At 40.0% G+C, this 22492-nt stretch overlaps 1 protein-coding gene across 9 annotated transcripts in view; it reads right to left on the bottom strand.

Annotated features, from left to right (window-relative positions):
- The window catches only part of FHOD3 (formin homology 2 domain containing 3), a 394706-nt gene that overhangs the window by 174320 nt on the left and 197894 nt on the right, over positions 1-22492 (bottom strand). For all 9 annotated transcript variants that reach the window (XM_084510276.1, XM_084510270.1, XM_084510271.1 and 6 more), the window contains exon 5: positions 16307-16412. In XM_084510276.1, coding sequence (XP_084366402.1) covers positions 16307-16412 — 106 coding nt within the window. The remainder of the gene's footprint in view (positions 1-16306; positions 16413-22492) is intronic.

Genomic DNA, 22492 nt, shown 5'->3' with positions numbered 1-22492 from the left:
GCTAGAGTCGAATCTGTCTTGCTCTGCTGTGGTGGGACAGGAAGGCAATGCCTTCCTCCCTAAATTCTTCCAGCTAGAGGCAGCAGAAGCTATCTTTTTGCTGACGTACATACATCACAGCGTACTGTTGTTAAGTGATGCCAATAGAAAGCTTAAAGCCCATTATTGTGGGAATATTGTTTTGTAAAATTAAAGCTGTCTTTACAATTTTGATTTGCTGGATCCTTTCCGCTGGCAATAATGGCAGTATAAAGAATAACTGGAGCATCAAGAGGATGACATAAAAAACTGAAATTTTCTTTCATTTGACGGACGGAAAGGTCTCTGAATTTCATCTGTTCGGAAAAATAAGATGCAAAAGAAATCATTTCCAAAAATACAGCATGAAGTGTTCCTCATTAGCAGCGAGAAGAACATAGATTTAAAATTCTTTCAAGCTATTAAAGAATATAAAAAAGCCCATAGATGCAATATGGTTCTTGTTGGGAACACAACAACTGGGGGCAGAGTAGAAATGTCAAAAAACAAAACAAAACACTATATTTAGAGAAACCACAGTCCTATGTATCCTATATGAAGTATATACTAGGATATGTACTGGCATTTCAAGATGTGCAGCAATGTGCTTGTGGTTCTCACGGGATAACCCAGTAAGCAGGATGTTTTAATCTTGGGCTTTTTTTTAATTAAAAAAAAAAAAAAGTTTATAAACAAACACAGAAGAACATTAATGAAAAATGGGAGTTTGAGCTAAAGCAGCACTAAATTACCCTAATTATTAGTAATGAACTTTTCAGTGTTCACCCAAAAAAAGCTCTTGTGTTTTGAGGGAGCAATTATGATGCCATTCAAATAAATAATAATAATAAAAAAAGCCAGTAAATGTCAATATAATCAAGACTCATCTTTTGGTGCTGTAGGAAAGACAGAAATTATTTTTTCAATAGTTAACATAATTTTCAGTATTATGGTATTTTTGTTTGCATGAACATTATAACATGACAAGCAAGTAACTATGAAGGGCGTTTTTTTTCTTTTTTAGGAGTTCTGGATTCCATTTGTGTGTTTCATACACATCAGGAGTTAACTCCTACTCGTGTCAGTGAGATAAACAAAAGTGCAACCAAGAGGCCAATCAGGTCTTAATCTTGTTTGAAATGAGACTTCCAAAATTCCTGCTGGTAAGAACCATCCCGGTTTACAACACCTAAGACCAAAATGTGTCACGATGTACATGCATCGTGCCTGTGTGCAGCACCATCATCTGATAAGGAGCAGTTCCTGTAACTCCACAGCAATCTGGTCGTGTTTTAACTACAACCTCAGGTCTGGAGTGATGTCATTAGCTGAGAACCTCCTCTGAGCTTCTTGGTCTTTTGACTGCAGAGTAAAAATTAAAAATATTATACCTGTTACATGCAGAAATTCATCTATAAACAGAAAGATTCCACATTGTTTTATTTATTTATATATTTTTATTTATTTTTATTTCTAATAACTTCTTGTTTTTTAAACTAGTCATAACTTCAGAGCACTGGGATTCTTCAGTCTCGTAGGCCAGAAACTGCTGCTGAAAACACACACTGAATAAATGAATCCCTGAACATTAGGGCAATGCACTGATATACTGACAAGGAAGACCAAAATAAACTATTTATTTATAGAATTCAGCCTGTAAATTGAATTACAGCAGCGAGTGCAAAATAACATGACATTGGAGTGAAGGGAAAACCATCAACCTAGCTGCAAGCAAGACAACGCAATGGTTAAGGTGGTGAAGTTGTGTTCGAGTATGGATCATTCCTCCTGGACTTGCTCTGATGTTGCACGTGGCTCTCCAACACGCCAAGCACAAAGTATAATGTCTTGGTCTCATTTCTGTACTTGGTCTTGTCTGAAGCAAGAAGATTTTGTCAACAGTCATTAGTGAAACGAACCTTTATGCTCCAGTATGGGGAAAAAAAAAAAAAACTTTTTTTTTTTTTTTTTTTTTTTTTGCCACAGCCTGTGCAAGGGAATGTTTCCAACAACACCCATCTATGGGTAACCACCACCAAAGAGCCGCCTGAGCGCTCTGGCTGGAACAAAGCAATATATTCTGGTAGACATCTGGAAGAAGCATGTCAATGTTCCGTATGCAGTCTAGCTCACATGAAACTCAAAAAACCACTTTAGAACAGGGCTGGTTAAGATCACAGCATCGCTGCGTTCAAACAAAATGTCATTTGAAGGGTACAGGCCATGACAGCCTGACACTCACTCCACACAAAAAGGCATTAGGAAGGGTTTTCTCAGCACAAAGTGTGAAACACTTGGTAAGAGGACTTCACGAACCCATGCAGCACCTTCTCAAAGCTTCTTGCTTTCTTTATCACACAGCATTTTAGGGCCTTGAACACCTCTGGGCCAAACACAACTGCATGGAGGTCTGAATCCAAAATGCCTGCAAGAAAGAGCTTAAGATGGCACACCTATTTTACATGCAATTAATAATTGCTGATTTGGCACCAACTCTTCAGGCTCATACGACTATTTTGACACTGTTGGCAAGTGCACAGGCTGATGCTGTGCCGCCCCTGTCCATGGTACTCAGCTCCCCAAACCTGGGCCCACACGGGCCACCACGTCCACCCTCACTGGCTCGAGGTTGCACATCTGACCACAGAGCTGTTACATCAGGTTTAGGACGTGTGCTACAGCTCCTGTTGGCCAAAGCTGGTAAGGCTGGCATAGATTAATGAATAAAATCCTGGATTTCTCTCCTGATTTTCAGAAATCACAAATGTTTCTACTGATATCATTGTTCAACTGCAGCAATGAGGCTAAAAATTATTGAAACGACCATTTTGCCATCCATGAATGCTAGTCAAGGAAATCAGCAAAGGGCATCATCTTGCTAAGATGCTCCTAAAATCAAAGAGCAAGTCTTGCTCTTTTACTGGATGATTCAGGGAACCATCACATCCACTAAACACATAATGGTGGCTTGGCTTTTTACAGCAAGTTATTAACTACGCTAGAGCAATGAACATGTTGTACCATCAGGACTCATAAAACCTGAAAATGTCAAGTGTAGATGTTTGCTTTCTCTGATGCCTGAGTTCAGGAGCAGGTTGTCTGGGCTTTTCTGTCTTTTTCCTCACCTCAATACCTCCCCCACCTCCACCCTGCAACCCAAAATGCAATAAAAGGCACTGAAGGACAAATACTTTCACAAAGCTGACTATATGACAGCACGTTGAATGTCTTCAAAGAGAAACAGGCCCCCTGTTTTCCACCTATTCATCCAATCAAGTGAATTGAGGGAAATGATCACAGACATTCAGCCGGGGACGTTATATTACCAATGACTTTCTTGTCATAACAGAGATAGCTTACAGGTCTGAAGCAGTTTCTGCTGAGTTCCTTCCACTGTTTTTGAGGTACTAGTCCATACTAAAATGAACTGAATTGCATCAAGTGCTCAAATTCTTCCTACGTTAAACTGTAATTGCAGACACAGACTAATGGCCTGAGATGGAAAACAGAGAAACAAAAGATAACAGCAGATATGAAAAACTGCCAATCAAGCAGCAAACCCAGCTCAATCACAAAGGCGTGTTTTCTCTTGGGGTCTAGCTGACTGCCTAAGACAAGTTAACTGGAATTAGGTGAGATGAATCCTGCCCTACAAACCAGCCAAAAAGGATTATTTCAAATGATACACAGTGCGTATTTAACTGCCCTTACTTACTCTGAAGTACTGATATAAAATTAAGCTCCAAACAGGCATTCCAAAATTTACTGCTCAGTCAAGTATTGCTCTGCTGATTCACGGTGAAGATTTTACACAAGAACGCTACATTAGAATATTACTTCAAAATTAATAAGGTTTTTGTTTATTCTTCCTTAATAAAATTCAAACCATTACACTATGAGTGTAACCAGTTTATTAGTCACAATTAACAACATGTTATGATAGCTAAAGACCAGAATAAAGCAATGCATAAAGCAACAAGAGGGATATTACATTTTAGCCAATAAAACATGATTTTCCTACATGTTTTCAGTAGTGAGCCATCAGCCTCGTGAAACTAAAATTGAAGGTTCATTACATACGGCACAGGTCTTGCTGCTTGTTACGACAACTGCCTGATAATTCTGCTGAAAACTCTCCTGGGTTTAGTTGTCCAAAATTTTTAAAGTTTTCAGTTTGGACTAAAACTTCCTCTGTGTGGTGTTTGAATCACATCATTTTCTTTTTTCTTGGACATTTTCTAATATTGCCTGTATTGAGAGTGGGTTTGTGGAAGGCAGGAAGAGAAAGGAGAAGGAGAACATACTACCAGAATTAAAAATATTGCTGAGTTTGATTTCTAAAAATAAATAAATAAATAAATAATATGTTGTGCTTTTTGGAAAATTCAGGAAGACTATAATGTCATGTCAATAAAAAAGCTCATATGGACCAGATTAAGATGTGTCCAAATTATGTAGTTAAAAGGTTTTGACATGACCCATGTTTGATTCTTACAGTAGTCTCTACTTGAAATATACAATCAACCTCAGTCCTCGGTGCTCAAAATATCCCTGTAACAATCCCAGCAACTGCCCACCAAGGAAGGACATGGCACTCAAAATAAGACCAAGAAGCTTGTAAGTATTTATTACTCTGCAATACAATGAGCAGAAGTTTTGCTTTTAAGGCAAACTTTTAAAGTAACTTTGAGACATGGTTTCCAACTTCTCAAAATAAATACTGGAACACCAGGCGGTTACTTTTAGCATATAGATTAGTATCAGTGATGGAAACCGTGATTGTAGTATTTCTTAATCTTTTTTTTTTTTTTTTTTTTAAATGAACTATCTGGTTACTCAGATAGTGAGGAGGAGAATTCTGAAGGAAATGAAGTTTAAACTCAGAGAAGCCCAAAGAAATGGAAAAATTAAAGCAGGAACTCTGACAAAGTGCTGATGAGCATCTGAAAGTTATGCAAAGAGATGAAGTGACTGGGATAAATGAGGGAAGTAACAGGAAAGACTAAAAGCTATTTGGCTGGAGGGATTAGGACTAACATGAGAGATGTTGAGGAAAGAAACGGACTAGAGATAAGAGACCGAAACTGTGACAACATACTTGATAGCAGCACTGAAACACTCTCCCTTACTTGTTTGTTTTGGGTCAAACTCAGGGTTTTGCCAGCACAGGGGCTTGTGTCCCAGCACAAAGAACTGGACCGGGTTATTTGACAGCACTGAGAAACATCCAAAACAACAGCAACATATCCACCTCTTTACCCCACCGAGCAATTTTTCAAATGTACACATTTCTTCTGTCAAATTCATTATACCCTCACACAAACACAGCTGTGGTGCCAGAACGCAGGAGACAGCGCAGAGGTAGGAAGAAGTGACGGGAGAAAAGATGTTTAAAACAGTTTACACTAATGAATAAATTCGTGCAAATGAATTGATGAGAATTGATGTGTAGTTATTATTGATTAATTATTTGACAAATATTGATTGATAATGTAAATGAACTGATAATCTGGTGAAGGTGAAAGGAAGTTGATGTGGGAGGGGGAAAATGGTTCTTGTCTATATAGATCAGATATAGAGAAAGCTAGGACAGGCTAGGCAAGAGTCTAAACTGGAAAAGAAGTCAAAAAAGTAAAGATTAAAAAGGCATGAACAGAAAGTACCATATGACGTCTGACAAACCAGCCCAAATAGTCTCAAACATCACCTAGTCTCACTGAATCATTCTGAATTCAGAATACGTCTGGTCCCAAGTACCTCATTTCCTTATCTGCCACATTAAGATAACGCTGCCCCTTCAGCTTCTAGAAATAGCGTGGCATTTGTAAAGGTCCTGGATAACAATTAGTGACAAACCACAGAAAAATGCATGAGAGAAACAAGCATAACAGAATTTACATAGCAAGAAATAAACCTGAAAGCCTTGAAGGTATGACAAGCTATTTAAAAGGTGTTCAGGAAGTGCACAGGTGTGACAGGGCTCACTAGCTGAATCAGAGCAGCTGTGGAAAAAGCCATACCCACTGTGTGATCAAAGACTATCAGCTTGCATACAAAGGGGGCATGCATGCATGCAAAATAAGGCATACAGGTATTTATTAGTTTTCAAGACTTTTATTAATCAAGCTTAGTGGTATTCTAAGTGCATCTGTTCATAATCATCTTGGGGAACATAGTTTTTAGGAACATTTATCAAAAGCCTTATAGATGTATCCTTTTTAGAAGCCAGTATACATGATTAATAAATACTACAATCACTGTTTGCATCACTGATATTAACCTATATATTAAAAGTAACCACCTTGAGTCCCAGTACTGATTTTTGAGAAGTTGGAAACCATGTCTCAAAGTTACTTTAAAAGTTTGCCTTAAAAGCAAAACTTCTGCTCATTGCATTGCAGGGTGAGAAAACAGTCTGCTCCCCGACACTGCCCTCTGCACAGAGGCAGGCTGTTGAGATACGGAGCAGCCAGAGGAAAAGTCTGCAAACAGAGACTTGAAGAAACTCGGCAGGAGCAAGTGCTGCGCAACCCCACCATACCCAAAGCCAGTGTGGGGTGTAACTTTAAAAAAAATGACAGACTTGGTTTTGAAGCAAAGATTTGGACTACAAAATGAGGAAATCGGGGCACTGGGTGGGGAGGCACAGAAGGGCAGGTAGAGGGGAAACAGATCCTTGTCTAGGCAGGTGATAAGGTATAGGAGGAGGAAACAGGATATTGCTCAATATTGGCAGAAGTCTTTAAGACCCCACTTGTCATTTAAATAAACCCACTTAAAACATGCTCTAAGTATACTACGTATTTCAGAGTATTCCTGAGTAGCACCTCAACAATTAAAGTCAATGCATTGTAACATCAGAGCCATCTAACTGTATTCTTCCTGGCAAACATTATTTATTTATTTAAAACTTTCTCCACTTCAGGGAACTGTGAAATGTAAAAAGAAAACCAGCAACTCTAAAAGAGTCTGTCCATCACAGCCTTTCCTTAAAGCTAACCCTTAGGATCTGCCCTTAATCAGTAATCTTTCCTGAGGCATGTTACCCCTCCTTGGCTTCCTGGCAGTGGGGAGATCTTTCTTTATGGAGACTCTCTCTGTAGCTCACAGACCATTTTCTCTCCTCTGATGTGTCCTTCTGGGCCCAGTATGATGCAGAGCCATCAGTGCAAAGCTGAAACTCCTCTACGTGCTCTTTCTTCCAAAGATGTTTAGGTTTCTGAGCAAGATTGTCATCAATACATCACCCCACTCCTACAACTTACTCATTGCTTTTCAGAAACATCAGTCTGTGGGACTGGAACACTCCAGCCTTGGCCTTAGGGCAACAGATCCTCCCTACTCTTGTACACCCTGAATAATCCCTCTTCTTTTTTTCTGTAATCACTTTCATCATCTCTAGGAGAAGAGAATGCCTGTTTTCTAGCTGTTGACAAATTAAAAAGAGGCAAATGAAAAGAAGGACTTATTTTGCATGGCACCTACATCAATAGACTCCCTTCACTAAAACCTCCAGGAAGAAATTTCAAAGTGATCCATTATTGAAAAAAAAACACCCTGAATAATGCACATACAGTACTTTTGGCAGCTAATGAAACTCAGTGCCTCGTGTCACTAGGGGGCAGGAGATCAGTACCTTCTTTCCTGGCTTGACAGCACAGGCTGTAGCTACCGAAATTTAAGTGGAAAATACTGGAAATGCCTCACACACTGAAAACTGGAAAAATTCCTTCTTGCCTGGAAACGTGATGAGAAAAGAAACATGTTTAAAAAATCATAAATCCACAGTTTAAGGTGGTCTTCAATTCCAACTTTCTGTTAAGCTCTAAGGAATGCACTAAACCTGTGTGTTCCCTCCTCTAGCAGGCAGGGACTGCAAACCTCACCTCTTTTCCTTCTGGTTTCGAGAGGGAAGATGCAATAACTTGTCTGCCTTGCCATGGTGTCCAGGCTTTGCTGCATACTCAGGGTTTGCCCAGCCCCTGCCCACATACTCTGACTACCTTCATGTCTACATGTATAAGGGCACCAGAGTGTGTTCTCTTCTCTTCACTGTAATACCACCATCAGTAGCTTGAGTTCTGCATGTGGGAGCTGGTAGAGATGGGGAGAGGCAGAGCACTGACGGACAGTAAATTGGTCCCTGTATTTCATTAAGGAGCAGCAATAAGTGTTCCCATCTTTTCTTCTTCAGCCCTTGCAAACATGCAGCCATTAGCTACTTCTGCCTCCTTACACAGTGTACCTTCTCCGTGGTCCTCAGAGCCACACAGAAGAACAGGTAAGCAGGAACCCTCCACAGCAGCAAAAAGAAATGTTAATATTCCCGTATGCTCACTAAAATCATCCCTCACTGTTGTCAGCTTCTGATTATATATTTTCTTCCTTGTACACATACACATGAACACTATGATACATTTATAAATAACACTACACTAACACATGCAAGTATCTTAGATTTTAATGTCTTAAATTCTCTGGGGCTTTTAAAAATATTCTGATACAAAGGCTTCAAGAAGGTCGCCATTCATAGCAATTAAGATAAGTATTTTAGGCGTTCTGTCTATCACTCTAATTTTCTGATTGCACCTATGAGAACATGAGCAATAGAAATGCACATCTATAAAAAAAAAGTATATATAGACTAAAGGGGCTCAGATGTAGCTTAAAATAATTCAGGTATATCTGTATAGGGAAATTAACTCTGAAGACATTCAAACAAGCTCATTTTTGACACATCATTATAATTATCATCTCGATGGAATAACAGTCAGCACTTTCTAATTATCCTACATTTAAAATACACATTTGACTCTCCCCCCCTGCATCCATTTAAAGTCCTTAATTTTCCCTGCTTGTGTATTGGGATGGAGCACTCCGTGTGCGACCCCAATGATCGCAATCACAAAGAGCTGTAGAAGCATCTTACTTATCTTGAAATGGGGACAAGCAAACATTACTTTCCCCACTTTACTTTGTAGCGTATTAAATGCATATATTCTTGACAAACAGTTCATAGCGAAATCCCTAATAGCAGGGTACTTTGTGCAAGTATGTACCAGCTTACGAATGTCTTTATTTTCTGCACGTTTTCTCTCTTCTCTAATGAATCAGGTTTTGGCTACTTCACGCTCAAAGATTACTACAAAAAGGCCAAAATCCTCTGTAATGTGCTCCTACCGGTTGGAACCAGTGCCTTGTTTTCAAGACTTGTTCATAAAGTTCGAGTAGTTAAATCATATAACATCCAAAATGGCTTTTAAGACCCTGGAGACCACTTTCCAAGTACTTATTCTTTGCTTAGTAGTTAAGGATGTGCATTTTTCATGGTTCAGCTCCTCGTTTTACATGGAGCCTGCATAGCCCGAGGTGTCACGTTTCATGGGAATTTCACAAAGCATAAAAAATTGCACAAAAACCCAAAGATTCATTTTCATGTAGACAGAAAGCAACCCGAAGCCTTCCAGACTCTGTCAGCTCTAAAAACAAGGGAAATCCATAATTTTATGGTGGTGTTATTGCTGAATTCCACGTAGGCTCTGAGAACACCATCTTCTCCTCGCGAGCAGTCACAACACGGACGGCCAGTCCCACAGGGCGCACGGAGCCGCTGGGTTTATTTGTAGATGTGTAAATTACTGTTTGGTGGTTCAACTTTTGAACTCACATTTGCTTCAGTGCCAATTTCCCATCCCAGGCTGGGAGGACCCGCGCTGTACGCCGTGCGTTAGGACCATCTGGCTCTGCTTCCAGACGGATCACGGATCGGAATCGCATCCAGGGAGGAGGGAGGGAAGCGGAGGAGGAGGAGGAGGGAGGAAGGAGAGGGAAGGGGGTTCCTCCACAAGCTAAGGGAACACTTACGGTTGCTGTTTGGTAGGAAACTCTCAGTGCAATAAATGTGTAGGTCGACTCTAAGGAACGTCATTTAAAAACACGCAGATGAGAAAACAAGAAAGGAAGTGCTCTGAGGATAGAGAGGAAAGCAAGTAGGATGCTTTCTGTCGTTTTAAACTGCAAGGTTTCCAGGGTCAAGCTCTCCCGCTACCCTTGAAAAAGTAAACAAATGCATTTGGCCTTAACGAGAGATCTGCAGAAATGAAAGAGGATTCAGCTTCTGAGCCAAGGTCTGCTGTTAATATTATGGCCGAGGAGAGGGTATACTGTGCCTTTTTTTCCAGTACAATGAAAAACATCCCAACCTCATCATTTCTAAAGAGTTCATGAACCAGGATGCCAAATCCATTCGTATTTTTTGATTCCATGGCTTTTCAAGACACACAGAAGAATGAACGATCTACAGTTTCTGTACATAGTAAAAGGTACCATGCCATCACTATTACCTTCGATATGAGCTCGATATTTCTCTGATGGAAATCTGGCAGTGTGGGATTCTCTCAAAAGGAGACCCCGTGGCTGCATCACAGAGGTGCTGTACCTAAGCTCAGCAGTGCTGCTGATGGGCAGGTCTTCCTTGCACAGGTACACTAATTTGCTAACGCAGCTGTGATTCTATTTATTTACATTTTTAGGTGTGGGCTTGGGGGAAACCAAGGCCGTACCTCCACATGGAGCTTCCACGAGGATTTGCTGAGTGTTGGCACAGTTTCACGGGGCTGCAGTCTGCTGTCCCGTGTAACATGAATGAATGAGGCACTGGTCAAATCCCTACAGGACAGGTGTCCAACTCCGATACATTTTCTAATGGACTCTGCAGAAAGATCAAAGAATTGGCTTCACAGGGCGATTAAGTCATCGAGTCCCTCTCAGAAGCAATACCCCTAAGTAATCAAGCTTCAGGCACTTGATTTCTCTTTAAGGCCCAGGCCCTTACTGAAGCTATTTCGAGATCAGCTGAGAGGTTTACATAATTTTTAAAGGACTGCACATAAGAAGCCATCTTGAATGTGTAAAGATAAGGACAAGAACTTCACAGCTACGTGTGGATACCTGCACACTGAAGGTCAAGAGCAGAGCATCAGGAAGGTTTTGGTATTTGGCTTCAGAACAAGAAATAAATGTAAAGGAAAGCCTCATCGTGTGCTGTCTGTTCTATTTAAGCTCTCAGCATATCGCTCTGAAGTTGCTGGAATACCTTCCTACAGCTGGAATACCTCACACAGCTCTCCAGTCCATGCCGAAAACGAAATGTCAAGGTATGCACGCTACATAGCATTAGCTCTATTTCCACTACCAAACATGCATTACCACCACCTGTTTTACTGCTGTGCTACCAAATCAGCAAGGTACATTTATTTAGCATAGACATAGCCTCTTATTCATTTTATTTCTATTCTTTTGGTATTTGCACAAGCAGTGCCAATGATACAAAGCATTGCATACGTTTACTGCAGAAACACATGCTTGTTTATGCTAAATGCTTCATAGTACCCAATTTTTAATGCAAAAGGCTAAAGCCCCACAGTCTGTCCAGGTGCGGGAGGAAAATTCAAGAGCGCTGGAGGATTTCTGGTTCTTGCAACAAAGAGGGGTCTCTTAGGTAAATGCAGCCAGCTGGTTCCTGGAAATGGGTTGCCCCTGTTACAGAGAGCACATTTATAAACCCAAGCATTCCAAGTAGCCCTTGGCTCGATGCAGAAATACCCTCAGCTTGCTGATAACGTTGTGTTTGGCTTTCAGAGCAAGGGGTTATCAGCAGCAGCTTCCACTGCCCGCTTGCAAAGCCTCACCCTCGCTTTCTACTTCCTCCAGCTTCTTGACATCCCTGGGCACACAGCATGTCGGTGACAGACAGTAACCAGATGGTCTCTTACCACACATCTCCGAGCTGTTTTAGGACTTTAATCTGATTTCCCAGAATATGCGGCAGAGCTGGTTGTGCTAAAGTTGGTGTGCAGGTGAAATCGCGTGCCTCCGGTTTTATAAATAGGCCGAACTGCTGGCAGCCTCAGCGCACATTCATGGCTGAGCTGGTCGCCTGCTGTGGTAGAAAACCTGACCCGTGGCCTTACTTACACGGCCATACTTCTTTTCTCTCCATCTATCTCCTTGCAAAGTTTGGCTCCCATTTACTGGCGAGGAATCAAAGGGTTCCTCATCCTCAAGTCCCACTGTGGGATTGGGAAGTTTCAGGCTCCTGAATTCCCGCTCCTGTGCTTTGGTAACCTCCCTGGTCCCCTGGCATTGGCAGTTTGCAACAGTGTAGATCACAGATACTAAGCTTGAAGGGAATTCAATGGACTCCTACGTAATTTAAGCATGTAACAAAGATCAGAATGTGCCTTGGAGTTACTTTTCACACATGATTTCAGTGGTCTACGATGCTTTGTTCTTTCTTATTTACACTTTAGGGCTCGCACAGGACTTTTCTGGTAAAAGCCTCCCATTAAATTACTTAAAAATCCCCAAAGGCCTCACAAAATGAAGAGAGAAAATGAATGCTGTTATATGCTCGTTTTATCTGTGCAAAGATAAAAGCATGCTTGTAAAAAAATGCAATTCCAAAATAAACCACATTTACTAAGAAAAAAAAATGTTGGGCATAATAATTAAACTGTTGTTCTAGCAGATTAAAGATGTTGCTGACTGTGTATATGAAGCTAGAGACTTTTAATCCTTTTAAATGCTGTGCCACTTTCCCTGAGAATATATCCTATCCCTCAGCCAGGACCATCACATTCACCTTCTGTGCTCGTTGCAGTGTCTGTAGAGACCAACAGGACTTTATCACTTCATCAGAAGTGCAATCCTGCAATACAAAACCCCAAACTGGTTCCACTACAACCCAGTCTTCTGCCCAGATTATTGAACTGAGTACAGATTATTCCAGGAGATGACACATCATGTCTTTCTTTTCAGATTTGTTATAATGGTTTTGATTTTCTGGGGGAGGAGGTGGCTTAAGCACAAACTTTGCCTCAAATCCTAACTCCTAGCCTCCTTCCAAACATTTCCATTTTTCCTTCAAAAATGAAAGACAAACAAAAACCACCAAACAAAAAACATCTCATCCAGACTTTAAACCCAAATTCTCATTCCCCATATAAGCATACAGCTTCTGCATCCTGCAGAGGTTCATTCAAGCACACCCTAGCACACACACACACTGATGCTGAAATATTTTCCTCACCCTTAGTTTTTGAAACCATGGACTGCAGTAACGCCAGGGCCTCTTTCTGCTTGGACTGGACACCTAGCTTGTGTCACATTCATCAGTCGTGACTATTTTCATTTATCTTTCACCATTTCCATTTGGCTTTGAAAATTCAGGCAATCTTGTAACTGGCACAGAAACATTTAGGTTCACTGCAATGAGTGGAGTTCATTGCTCGTAAGGATATTCTCTCCCAAAGTGGGGAGAGGGGAAAAAAAAAAAAAGGAAAGCAAGCCTGTTTGTAGGGGGGAATCCCACAAAACACAGTTTCTTTACATCTCCATGACAATTAAAAGGAAAATCAAAGAGGAAAAATTAGTGTGAAGAACTAGTAAGGAAGAAGAAAATCTGTTTCCTCAATTAGTATTTTAACAGAACAGTTCAAGAGTGAAGCCCTGACTACCGTTGTTTCACATCCATAGACTACAGACTGACAAAAGGAAATATTTTCGGAGAGGTGCTGTCAAACAATCCTATTTCACAGAACCTACCAGAAATAAACGGTCACTCTTCAGCACTCGACAAACAATTGTCCTGATTTCTCAGCATTGCATGTAAAAGACACACTTATCTTCCATTCACCCATTAAAGTAACTAAAACTTTTGTGAGTCATATTTAGTCATTTTTTTGGCAGCTCAGCCAGCCTTGAGCCCAGTCAAAACTGCTAAGCAGAAATTCACAATCAGGAAGCGTTAGAGTGAAACAACACAGACTTTTAGGAAAAAAAGGAAAGCGAGTTCAAGAAATGGCTAGTACCTGGGAACGCAGAAGGTACTGAACACCTACATCATCCACAAATGCCTGTATTTCTAATCTATTTTCCCTTTTAGGTACAAAGTTATTTCTTGAAGACTGCAGGCAAATAGGAAACACTCAGAAACCACTTCATCAAAACCAAGGATGACAGCACATGGGTAAGCCCTGCCAGTAGAAGCAATGCAATGGCGAAGGCTGCTATTTACTGTTAGCCCTGTAAGCTGTGTTAGTAGCATAGGAGGAAAACAGTGAATTAAATGAGAGGTGCTGGAGAAATACAGACAGGATATGGGACTAAAGAGAAATCCTATCCCTTTATGATTCACGTTAAGCCCATTGAAAACAAGGAGGATATATTCCACTCCAATAGGAACCACAAGACCAGGACATCACAGCAGTAAGGGAAAAAAAAATCTAGACAGACTTTTTTTTTTAAATCTCAATAACAAAAAACTCAGCCACTGTCTATGGCCTTCCAAAAATAATACATCATGTAAGAGTGTTTTTCTTGTGTATTTAATGTTTCTTTTCAGCACTCCTCAATGTATTTGGATAAGATTGGCCAGCTACACTGTACTTCCAAACCTACCTTTATCTCGTTGCACATGCAGACCTATTCGGAGAGCACACGCTAGCTCCTGGAACTGAAAACCAGCTGACAAAACCTTGGAGTTGCAACAAGCTTTGAACTTACTGAAAGACAGTCGTGAAAATTTAAATTTCTGAAATAAAAGCCCCATCACACGGAAAAAATCCTATTATTGTAGCAGACTCTAGGATATATTACCCAGAAAATTACTTCAGTGTCAAGAGCCAGTAAAATGGGCGGAACAAAAGCCATTATTTGGGTATTTGTAAGATAGTACCAATCCCTGAAAGCATCTTTTTAACGTAAGGATCTTAGTTCTGATGTGAGCGACTCTGGTATTAGTGGGTCATTCTGTCAGTGAGGAGGCTCAGTGCCCTGGATCTTATCTGATACAGGAAAAGAAGAGCTGCGGGGCAATCCAGTGTTTGGACTGCAAGGCCACTTGGGTGCTCAGGTAGTGTAAACACCTATCAGGTTTCCTTGCTTTGAGTTTCCAATACCTGACTGCAAAAGCCTGCTGAAGGGCAAAGACATCACCCAGCCACTAGATCAATGCTCAGCTGATTAAGCAGTAACCCCCTGGACTGAAGGCCAGACTGTCTAATGCAGCACCTTTATTTTGCTTCCAGACTGAATTTTTGGAGAGTATTGATAGCTGATTTTCTCCCAGAAAGTTTTGTTTTTGTTTTTCCCAGTTGTAAAGAAAGCCTTTTTTCCTCTCATATATTTCTGTGTTCTTGTCTACTTGCGTTGTGGTTAACAGTCTTACTTCTGACTATACGCAAGCTACTATTCAATTACATTTACATCACTGCACAACTACTGACATAGAACATAATTTCTGTGGTACTGATTTGGTGTCTTATCCAATCCCAAAAGCTGATATTTGTACAGCCTTCAAGTTCTTTGCACAAAACCACACTTACTATTTGAATTCTTGCTTTCAGTAACTTAGCACTTCTGGTTCTTCGAAAAATCTTTTTCTATTTTCATATTTTACTCCACAATTTGCAGATTGAGTGTTGTCAGCTAAATATATCAAACTGACATTTTCAGGGACAGCTTTGTACGTCAGTCTAAGAAAATTCAGATGAGCAATCCACCACAGTTATGCATCCATTAGTGCTCTCTATTGACTATGAGATCACCCACCAGTATGGATCCCTTGTTATGACTGCTCTGCCCTCAGTCATAACCTTTCAAAACACTGAAGGAACTCTCCTGATTTGCAGACTGGGTTTCCTTGCTAAATAAAAATTGCATGCAGGCACACATGATATGCATGCAGGAACACTATACAGTAAGTCAGCTTTCTAATTCAGTACGACTCTTTCCACATCACTCCCCAAATTCTACCTTTGCCAGTTGTCTTTTTAAGTGCAAAGAACAGAACACAGTCCTCTGATTACCTATTTAGCTCCAAAATATCAGATAGCTGAAACTGCTTCCAGCCAACTTACCTTAAAATATGACTGTCTCGCTGTTTATTCCCTCTCATGTGACTAGCTACTAATCCCATTCCACAAAGTTATGTTGCTTTGTGACCTTTGACATTTACAATTATCCAGTGCAAGCTCTAGAATGCCTTTTCTTTCTTAGAATTAGGGCTTTTCAATATAATTGAAATGAAAAGCTGGACAACAGAGAGAATATCAGTATTTTATTTTTCCATTTCATCCTGATCAGCAGTGAGCATTAATCCCACCTTAATTTTCCTACATCTGCAAGACTCTGGACCAGAGGGGTACGTTTCCAACATGCTGCGAGTTGTAGCGACCTGTGAGAGCTTCACAGCAATAAAAACACCTTTCAGACACATTTCTCATACCTCTCAGGATGTAGTTCTGATAGTTCTGGTCTGCCTCTGCTCCCACTTTGATTAAGCAAGTCAGGCCTTCAGCGACAACAAATTCATGAACCAAGTCCTTGTCATCCTGCCACAGAAGAAAGGAAAAGCTATGTTAGAATTCTGGAAGACAAATAGATAGGATATATCACAACAAAGTCAAATGTATGCCTGCAACACTGACTGTATTTTCAGATGATTTAAGCGAGTTTATGTGGAAGATGTCATATACAAGACATATTGAAATCAGAATTAAATACACGATACAAAGTGATAAAAACCAAGCGTTTACATTTAGGTCAACTGAAGAAGATTAATACCAGTAAAACATTTGACTTTGGATTTTTCATTAAATGCTTGCAGACATGCTACCTGATATTATAATCTCTTCATATTTTATAAACAGACATCCTGAAAGCCTTAGAGTGTCAGTATCAGCAAGAGAAAGCCACCACTATGCCATAGCATCACTACAGTTTCAGTATTTGAAGTGCATACAAAATTTTTAGAGTTATTTTTTATTACAACATATTATATTTTTCACTCTGTGATACTTGTTATATTTACAATGGGAAATTATACTGTTAAACAAGAGAACGCTCATGGATTCTCACATTATGATGGAAAATACTTAATATAAAAGCAAATACTCCTTAGTGCAGCAGAATGACACCATATCACATACCAGGAGCTAAACACTGAAAAAGACGCCAAGGGAATATAGAACACTGTATCTAAAGCTTGGCTTCTCATCTTACAGAGGCTCATGAAGACAAACAGGAGGCTATTAAAGACTTGATTAAACAGCACTTCATGAATTAGCTACACAAATTGTTTGAAAACAATTTGAAATATTGATGAAACTGAACTACTCTGTGGAGAAAATCATCATTGTTGCTGAATCCCTCTTTGGATTATTTTTAATATAATTATTTTTATATATAAATGCGCATTATATAGAAATTCACATTTCCAATAATGCGGCCCTGAGAAGCCAAGATCCAGATATTAGATAGTTTCATTTTGAGCAATTGCTGAATTCACTGCATACACTTTCAAAGCTGCCAAGTGAAATAAAATAATCAAGTCCCTTAACGAATTCATTCAATGAAAATTCTAGCCCTGCAATTTATTCTGTATGAATTTTCTTCTTTCACTAGAGCTGATACAGGGATATTTGTAAGGTGACCTAACAAGTCATCAGAAGTTTAGAAATCATGAGAAAAATCTATTTAATGGTGAAATTTATTAAAACAATTTAAATATACACTGTACGTTAATGTATATAGACAAAGTTTACAATGATAAAGGTTATTTATTCTTTAAAAAGTAGATAAAATTAAGCATACAATCAATCATTCTCCACATCTTTGCAAAAGTATACTATAAACCCCCCAAAATCAATAAGATTAAATCCACAATTGAGCTCTAAATTTTATTTATTTGTGACTTCTATTATTTGAGCGGATTATGTTTTTCTTTCTATAGATAAATGCCTTGATAACATTTTCTGAAGAGCCACGATGTTTACAAACTCCCATGTCGGACCAGGCATTATATATGCAAGCACAGAATTTCATGAAGATGACAGATTTCCTCCATCTATCAATTTGCCAAACTCAAAACACAATGGGCCTACCACAATAGCAGAGAAAGAGTATGCAGAGGATCAGCTTATTAACACAGAAGACATTAATTATATTCTGAATTCCTCTGTTTTACTTAATAGTGTTTTACAGGTGCATGCAAATATCCACCCCACAGCAACAGTGGGGCCTTCCCTTTGGTTTCACAGGGGTGAGGAGCTAAATGAGGTGTTCGCTCCGAGGAAAGGACCTCTCTACAGCAGGGGACTTGTGGCAGGCACAGGGCTGAAGAGCAGGGCCACCAAACCCGTGGCCACAGTGCCAACCCAAGCAGCACGTCCCGATGCACGGGAGAGGGCCCAGGAAGGGGCCTGGCCAGTTGGGACACTCAGGCCTGCGGCTGCCTCCTCCAGGCAGCAGGGCCCTAACCAAACACCATCACAAAGAAGACTTCATGCTAAAGCAATTCATCCCAAACTAGTTTGTGCAACAAGTGATGACAAAATTCAAAAACACAATGTAAAAAAATAAAATAAAATGACTGGGCCAGGGAGGCACAGCCATACCTAGGGGAGCCCAGAGGACTTCCCACCCCTCAGAGCCAGGCAATTGCTCTTTCCCTCAAATCCCTTTCTATACGTTTGTTTTACTCAATGAAAATCTTGTTGTCCTAAATTTTTCAAAATTATTTCTCATGAAACTCAAAGGAGAGGAAGATTTCCCTGGAATACGTTGGCTAAGCTTACAGTCAAGTACTTTCAGGGTTAAGACGCGCTAATTCTAAACTCGGTGGAAATTCAACAAGGACTTTGCATGGCATTCACAGCGCTTGGAAAGTAAGTTACATTGTAGGCCAAGGTCGGTGCTTAAAAACTCCCCGCCACTAAACTAAAGAGGAAAAGTTGCCAGATTTACCCTACAAAGAGAGTGGGCAGTAGTGGGAACAAAGGCAAGAGACAGAAAGGGCAGATGTACACAGAGTGAAGGAAAGCCCCAGAACTTCCTAGTTCTTCAAATATATTTTATTGATATTTTAGTAGACATCTTGATTTTGCATCAAGATCAGAGAAGCGTGTGGCATATCCTTGAGTCAAAGTTTAAAAATAAGTTTAAAAATAAACAAAAAATAAGCATCCTCCTCCAGGACTGACCCACAATCAAATATACAAGACCGGATAAGTGGGAAGGAGGAGGAGGAGTAACCATGGTCTGCAGGTTCTGGTATTTGTTAGTAGATGTTAGTAGACTTAATGTTTTCATTTCTGAAAAATAAATAAATAAATAATCAGAAGATACTAAACAAGTTATCTCTACGCACAGAGAAGTTAAAAGTAGTCCAGCTGCAGAGAACTTCAGATCAAAACTAAGAATGAAAGTAAAGTTTTAACAGCACACAGCAATTAAGGGCTGCTGACATGCAGTGAAAGAAAAATTGAAACCCTTTACAACTTTAAGATGTTCCCCATGATCTTTAACACTGAATGCACGTTAGGATATGACCTGGGGAAAAAGCAGCATCTAGTTCCCAAAATACCCCATGCTGAAGATCTGCTTTATGTTGGTGACTATTTATTTATTTTTTAATTATTATTTAAAAAAAAAAAAAAACCACACACACAAAACAAGGACATTCAAAAAGAAAATGGTGAGCTGTGCCTTCTGGAACTTTTTCAAAGCAGCCGAAGGAGTAAACTGCTGCAGCATAGAGTCATCCTTGACTGAAACGAGATATATTGCAGGAGAACTGCAGAGGAAATGAAGGGGATGAGGGACTTTAACCAGACTGCTTTTGGAAAGCACTGAATAAACAAATCAAACCTGAATTAAAAAAGGCTTTTAAGGTACTTCTCCTTCCCCAAATAAAAGGGAAAAAGAAGGTGTAATGAAGCAGAGCACAAACACATCACGCTCTAGACATAAATTTGAACTCAGTACATTATCTATCCCATCATGTATATACGATGAGAGGAAAGAAGCAAACATCTGGAATGTGCACAGAAAGATGAAAGGAACCCAGGCCCATATATTCTAAATTGAAAGGGGAATGTTTACATCAATTTTGTGCTAGGATAATCTTTTCGGACCCATTAACTCACTGACTTGCCAAGTTAGGTGACCTCAAGAGGAAAGGCTACCCTCTAGCAGGGGTAGGAGGCTCGGGTTTCCAGGAAGAGAGCATTCATTGTACAGAACATGCAGCGTGTGACAACGATATGGACAAGTAGCTGCCGCATACGTGTGATAACGGCTAAAAGGAGGCAGGGAAAGGGTGTCATTTGCTATGGAAATGGACTCCTCCACTAATATTGCAAAGATTTATGAGCCCCTAATCAGGAGGCATTAGAGCACTGATGAGAAAAGCAGCAAAACACGGTTAAAGCTCTCTAGGCTTCCTACTAAGCTCCTGCGGCCATAAAGATTGAGCAGCGGAACAAAGACGAGCTACTTAAAGTCTTTATGAAAAGATACTGGTGGCCTCCCTCACAGAACTGGGTATTTTACACTTTCATTCACAAATTTGGAATGGATCCTGTCTTTTCCGTTGTTTAGGCATCTTGGAAGGAAGGAAAAAAAAGCAAAAAAATACAAGGTCATGTATGTTGCTGTGTCACAGAACTGTTTTACACCAACAAACGATGAAAAAAATGTTAAATATATTCAAACTGGTAAGTTTAAAGCTTGCTTATCACACCAATGACTGAAAAAATGCACAAATCATACTTTTACCTGTACAAGAGTCTAGCTATCAGAAACAACCCCATAAACCCTGTGGTTAAGGAGTCTCCAGCACTCTCAGATGCCACTAATGCAAAGAAGAGCAGCCAAGATTTCCTGCAGTCCTACTTGTTCTCCTGCCTCTGCACCACTGGGTACATCTCTAATGAAGTTTTGTAGGGTCTTATCCAGAGATGAAGACTTGGGGCTTTTCTCAAGGAACACCACTTTGCACGAATGCATCTTATCTGACGTGCAGCTTACATGTACAAAGATAAATTGTTTATGTACTGTTACAGATAAATCTTCCTGAAGCCTGCTATTTCTGTGAACCATATGTTTGAAAAGTTTTACCCAAAGCATGATTTCTTTTTTTTTCCCTCCACAAAAAAAATTGATTCGATTTCTAATAAGAATCAAGGTTTTGGAACACAGTTTCTCAAGTAAAACTTTTTTTTTGGTTTAGCTAACAACCACTGGTGAAAGCTCTATTCCAAGTATTTGGGGAAACTGGATTAGTAACTGAATAATCACACTTGGATATGCACATGCATATTTCCCTTCTACATGGCTAACAGCTGTGCAATGCACTGTCTTTCCAAGGAATCGTAACAAGATGCTTGTCTATGAGATTTCCACCAAAGGGGACGTCATTTTTATGTTTTTTCCTTCCTTTCACAAACTATCCCATTGTTTTTGGTTGCCTGAGCATTCCCATATTTAATTGTATGCTGTATGAGTCTCTGCTGTTTCTGCTACAAAATTAGACATCGCACATTTCATAAAGTTCACTTATTTAAATACGGAGCTGTGGGACTCCCCAGCCTGTGCTCTCCACATGACACGCTCTTTAGCGAGCCAGCAATCACATTCTGTACCGACCAAACTTTCCAAAATGCGAAAGTTGCAATAAGTTAGCGTAGAAGTGACAAGAGCAGAGGCAGCCAAGGTACTAGCCACATGCACAAGAATCTTCTTGCTAAGCACAAATAGGAAAAGAAAAAAAAGTTTTGACCTTTGTCTTACCGGAGGAGCCTGCTCTCACACCAAGCATGAACCCAGAGTTCACACATTTCACCCTCTGTGGAGCAGCTTCCCTCGCTGCTCTGTCACTCCACAAGATCCCTTTTAAGAGAGATTTACTCTGGTTCTTTAGGCCACCTCTGATTTTGCCTTTAAAGGAAAAGTTGCCAAAAAAGACAACTTCACAAAGTTATACCGCATTCACATTTTTAATATCATGATAATTCAAATTGTCCTGGGTTTAGCATAAGGAAAAATTTAAACCCTACCTGGTTCAAAGAGAAGGAATAGCCTCCCCTGCACTCTGAAACTTTGTGGGGCAGGATGCTGGCAGTGCACTGACACAGAGCCCGACCTTCAAGAAGGGCACGATCCCTTCAGATGTTGACTGGCTCCAGGGGTAAAAATCCCTACTTTTTGACTGGGGAGTTAGAGAAATCTTCATTCATAGCTGTGCTCAATCACATAGTGTGCTGGGAAAGTGTGCTGTCCTCACCCTAACATGTAAGAGCGATGTCTCCTTGGAAACCCCTTTTCTTCAGATTCTGTTTCCAGGGATATATGCTGCATAGCAAGGGGGCAGAAGTGAAAAAGAAACTCTGGATGATTCCTGCTCAATGTGGAAAAATAAATAAATTAAATTAAAAAAAAAAAAAGAACAAAGAAAAAAAAAGAGGAAAAATATAGGATCACTAAAATGTCAGCCCACTCACTGGAACTCCCCCCTGCGTCCAAATAACTGACAGACAGACTTAAAAAAAAAATAGAAAAAAAGAAAAACCTTAAATCTCCTTTAAAGTCAAGATAGGATCACAAAGTTGAGCTGATTTTAGGAGGATTAAGG

The sequence above is a fragment of the Aythya ferina genome, assembly GCF_964211825.1.
Source record: "Aythya ferina genome assembly, chromosome: 2".
Taxonomy (NCBI): Eukaryota; Metazoa; Chordata; class Aves; order Anseriformes; family Anatidae; genus Aythya; species Aythya ferina.
The sequence above is the reverse complement of the archived record's forward strand: the minus strand, read 5'-3'. Positions and strand labels throughout refer to the sequence as shown.